Below are 3,861 nucleotides of genomic sequence, written 5' to 3'. Positions count from 1 at the left end.
ATGTGAAGTAATTGCTGGCACAGTAAATTGCAAAGATACATTAATATATTTCCTCTTTTAGAAGTTCTCACTAGTGAATTTTTAATATCATTTTACTAGATCAACAATCTTTATCTCATGCTCTCGTCAGCCGACGAATAAACAAATATTACAACTTGGAAAAAAACAGTAACGATGCATGCTTTTCCTTTTGGTTGTTGCATTTCAACATGCAGATGAGATTATATATATATATATATATATATATATATATATATATGTTGAACATTGAACCTTGTATTTTTTTATATGTATTCTTTTTCTCTCAAAAAAGCAGAAGCAAAACCTGAAGATAAAAAATAAAAGTGAAGAAACAGACAAATAATTTCGGACTCATGATTAGAAGCATGTCTCTAATTTATAACGTAGTGGAGCTCTACTTTTTAATTTTAATTTTGGACACCTTTTTTACTTTAATTTCGTACATAGCACCCAAAATAGTCTATGTTCATTTTATTGGTAATCTATACATATAGTGCATGCTAACACATAAACCCGACAGAAGCACAAGAGAGAAAGTAACTCATTCTTCAACAAGAGAGAGACACGCAAAAAAAAGCCCACTCTACTAGAAAAAAGAGCAGGAAAGCAAGAGAGAATTAAAGACAGAAAAATGGAGTGGAGGAAGTGTTATTTGGATGTAATATTGGTGCCATTAGGTTTTATGATATGCATGGGATATCATGTTTGGTTATGGCATAAGGTTAGAACTCAACCTCTTACTACAATTATTGGAACCAATTCTAATGGAAGGCGTTTGTGGGTTTCTGCCATCATGAAGGTAATTTTTTTTTTTTTTTTTTGAGCTAGAGACTTTTAGGCTATGCTGTTCAGACTCTTCAAACATGCATTCGAGTACGTGTTGAATTCTCCAAAAGTACTTTATTTTTGGAGGATCCAACACCGGTAAAACGATATTTTTGAAGAGTTCAAGCAACATAATCTTTACGTAGGAAGAGACTTGCATTCAGCTAGGGACTGATGGTACCATTATCTTGTGATTAAGCGTAGGGATACACAAGTTTTTTACTTTCCAGTTAAAATAACTACACATACATACTCATCAACTCAAAATTTGTAATGACATTCTCGATCTACTCGATACTAGTAGAGTTTCTCTTTGGAGTCGTATATATTATATATGTCTAATTCTTGTTACTTTTATTGAATTATTTATAACTGCATATTTACAATATAGTTAGGCGTGGTGATCAGTTGGATCTTTGCTAATTCACATCTCTTTTGGTTTCATCAAAAATATTCACAAAACATAAGAAACAACAAACTGCATGTCTGAAAATCCGTTTCCATGGAAGTCTTTTCGATTTTTCTTTTGATGAGGGTTTGTTAGAGTTGTTACAACATGATAAAAGCATTTCTCGTGTGTAGCTAATACTTTGTAACGGATGAAGGAAGAAAAGAGAAGCAAGTAATTGCTTGTAATGTTCAAAGTTGTCCTATAATTGATAGTTTTATTAGTAGATAAAGAAAAAGTTTATATTAAAGGTGTTAGGCTTCCTACCAAGTAAGCTTGCCTATACTTGTGTCTTCTTTTATAAAAGTGGAATTACGTTTAACTTTTAGCTTTAGATTGGCTTAACAGTTACAATGAGTAGAATTTTCGATAGAGTTTAACTTATATACACCATAAGTATAAGAGATTTTGATATAATCATCTCATCATTTTTACATGTTGTTGGAGTATGTGTAATCCATCTTATTTTCAAGATTACAAATATCATATCTTAAGAAGACTTATTTATAGATATAGTTTGATTGACTTGATAGTGTAGATAATTCTTTATATTGACGGCGCTTATAAATTAAACTCTTATCTATAAGTTCTTAGCTTCTATTAATGTTAAACATATTACTTCAAACACAGATAAACCAGGAAAACAACAAAAGAAAAAGAGCAATATATATATATAGAGACTTCCATTATACGATTTTTGTCAACTTAGGAATCAAGCTGTGATATCCAACTCAACTTCACTACTATGTGTATGAAATCAAGGTAATCTTTTTTGTTTCCACTCATTAATTAGCCAAAGGGTTTTCATCTTTTTGGACATTATGCAATCCACTATATGTCACTACTGATTTACCATTCAATCCTGATAAAAAAATCCATATTTTTTCCTTAACGTATACTATATCAAATAATCTTTCTATTAAGGATTTAAGTTATATACATGACATGGACTAAATTAATAAATAGGCGGATCATGACCCGTCCAAAAGTTATTTCGGTTGAGTGAAGATGGGCTATTATTATTGGGTCATAGCCCAACTCGCCCAACTCTTATAAAACTTTAATTAATTTGTGTAATTTAATTTTCTTATGAATTGTTTAATTATCAAATACGACTTTTTTTCTTTTGTTATGGTCATATATAACATATCAAACAAAAAGGAATTATTTTAAAGATATTTTAGTAAAGTTACTTATGATCAATTTGGACTAAAATTCAACCAAAATTTAGATGGATTGAGATAGGCTGAGTCAAGATAAGTTGAGTTCAATAAATAAGGGGGTCAATGATCAGCCTAATCGGATAGGCTGGGCGGGTTAAATAAATTTGGGCTCAAATTTTGTCACCCCTAATTATCACTATACTTTGACATGTTATTCTATGCAATCTATTAGTACTACTTATTATACGTTAATGATTATCAAATAGTTATATAATGTAGTAAATATTTTTTATACTATGAGCACACGCATAGACTTAAACCATCTTTTCATCCTTTCCTTTTCAATTCATGAACTTAATCTATAATATATATATACATTAAAAAAAATTATACGCTATCAGTATAACTTAACTAGTTATAGCAGGTTATTATTATTCTATTTTTCATGTTATTATATCTATATGATATATGGACACGCAGATATTATAAGTCAAGTTAATTAATATTATAGTGCAAAAATTCTTTTCATCGTCATCATTGTACGGAATATAAATTAAACTCTTTTTGACTTTGCAGGATAATGAGAAGAAAAACATCCTAGCAATTCAAACACTTCGAAACACAATTATGGGAGCAACCTTAATGGCAACCACATCAATCCTTCTATGTTCTGGCCTTGCAGCTGTGATAAGCAGCACTTATAGTGTCAAAAAACCATTAAACGATGCCATTTATGGGGCACATGGTGAATTCATGGTGGCACTAAAATATGTGACAGTTCTACTCATTTTCCTTTTCTCATTCATTTGTCACACTTTATCCATAAGGTTCATTAACCAAGTGAATTTCCTCATCAATTGCCCAGCAGACAATTTGGGAATAGTGAGTCCAGAATATGTCTCAGAGTTACTAGAAAAGGGGTTTTTTCTTAACACTGTGGGCAATAGGTTGTTTTATGCTGCTTTGCCTCTCTTGCTTTGGATTTTTGGGCCTGTCTTAGTCTTCTTGTGTTTTATTACTATGGTCCCTATGTTTTATAATCTTGACTTTGTGTTTTGTAACGCAAAGGGTAAAATGGACCCTCGTGAAAATGGTAATGGTACTGAATTTGTATGTGTGTAAAGAAAGTGATACTCCTACTTGACCGAGACTATATATTATCAATATGAATATTGTTGTAATTAATCAGTTTGATATAGTTTGAACTTCGTCCAATCTATATTAATTCTGCATTTAAGTTAGTACTATAAATATTTACTAAACAACAACCCACAACAATATTAAACCCATTGAAATCTCACAACTAGGGTCTGGGGAGGGCAATGTATATGCAGACCTTACCTTTACCTTATGAAGGTGGAGAGACTGTTTGCGACAGACCCTCGGCTCAAGAACTATAAATAT

General features: G+C 31.2%; 1 protein-coding gene across 1 annotated transcript; it reads left to right on the top strand.

The window, feature by feature from the left end:
• The first annotated feature begins 523 nt into the window (after positions 1 to 523).
• LOC107806990 (uncharacterized) lies at positions 524 to 3,642 on the top strand. Its single transcript, XM_075241332.1, has 2 exons — positions 524 to 820; positions 3,034 to 3,642. Exons 1-2 carry the CDS (start codon positions 653 to 655, stop codon positions 3,577 to 3,579), a joined length of 714 nt encoding a protein of 237 aa, XP_075097433.1. The 5' UTR covers positions 524 to 652; the 3' UTR covers positions 3,580 to 3,642.
• Positions 3,643 to 3,861: the final 219 nt, after the last annotated feature.

Source organism: Nicotiana tabacum, chromosome 20 (genome assembly GCF_000715075.1).
Source record: "Nicotiana tabacum cultivar K326 chromosome 20, ASM71507v2, whole genome shotgun sequence".
NCBI lineage: Eukaryota > Viridiplantae > Streptophyta > Magnoliopsida > Solanales > Solanaceae > Nicotiana > Nicotiana tabacum.
The sequence above is the reverse complement of the archived record's forward strand: the minus strand, read 5'-3'. Positions and strand labels throughout refer to the sequence as shown.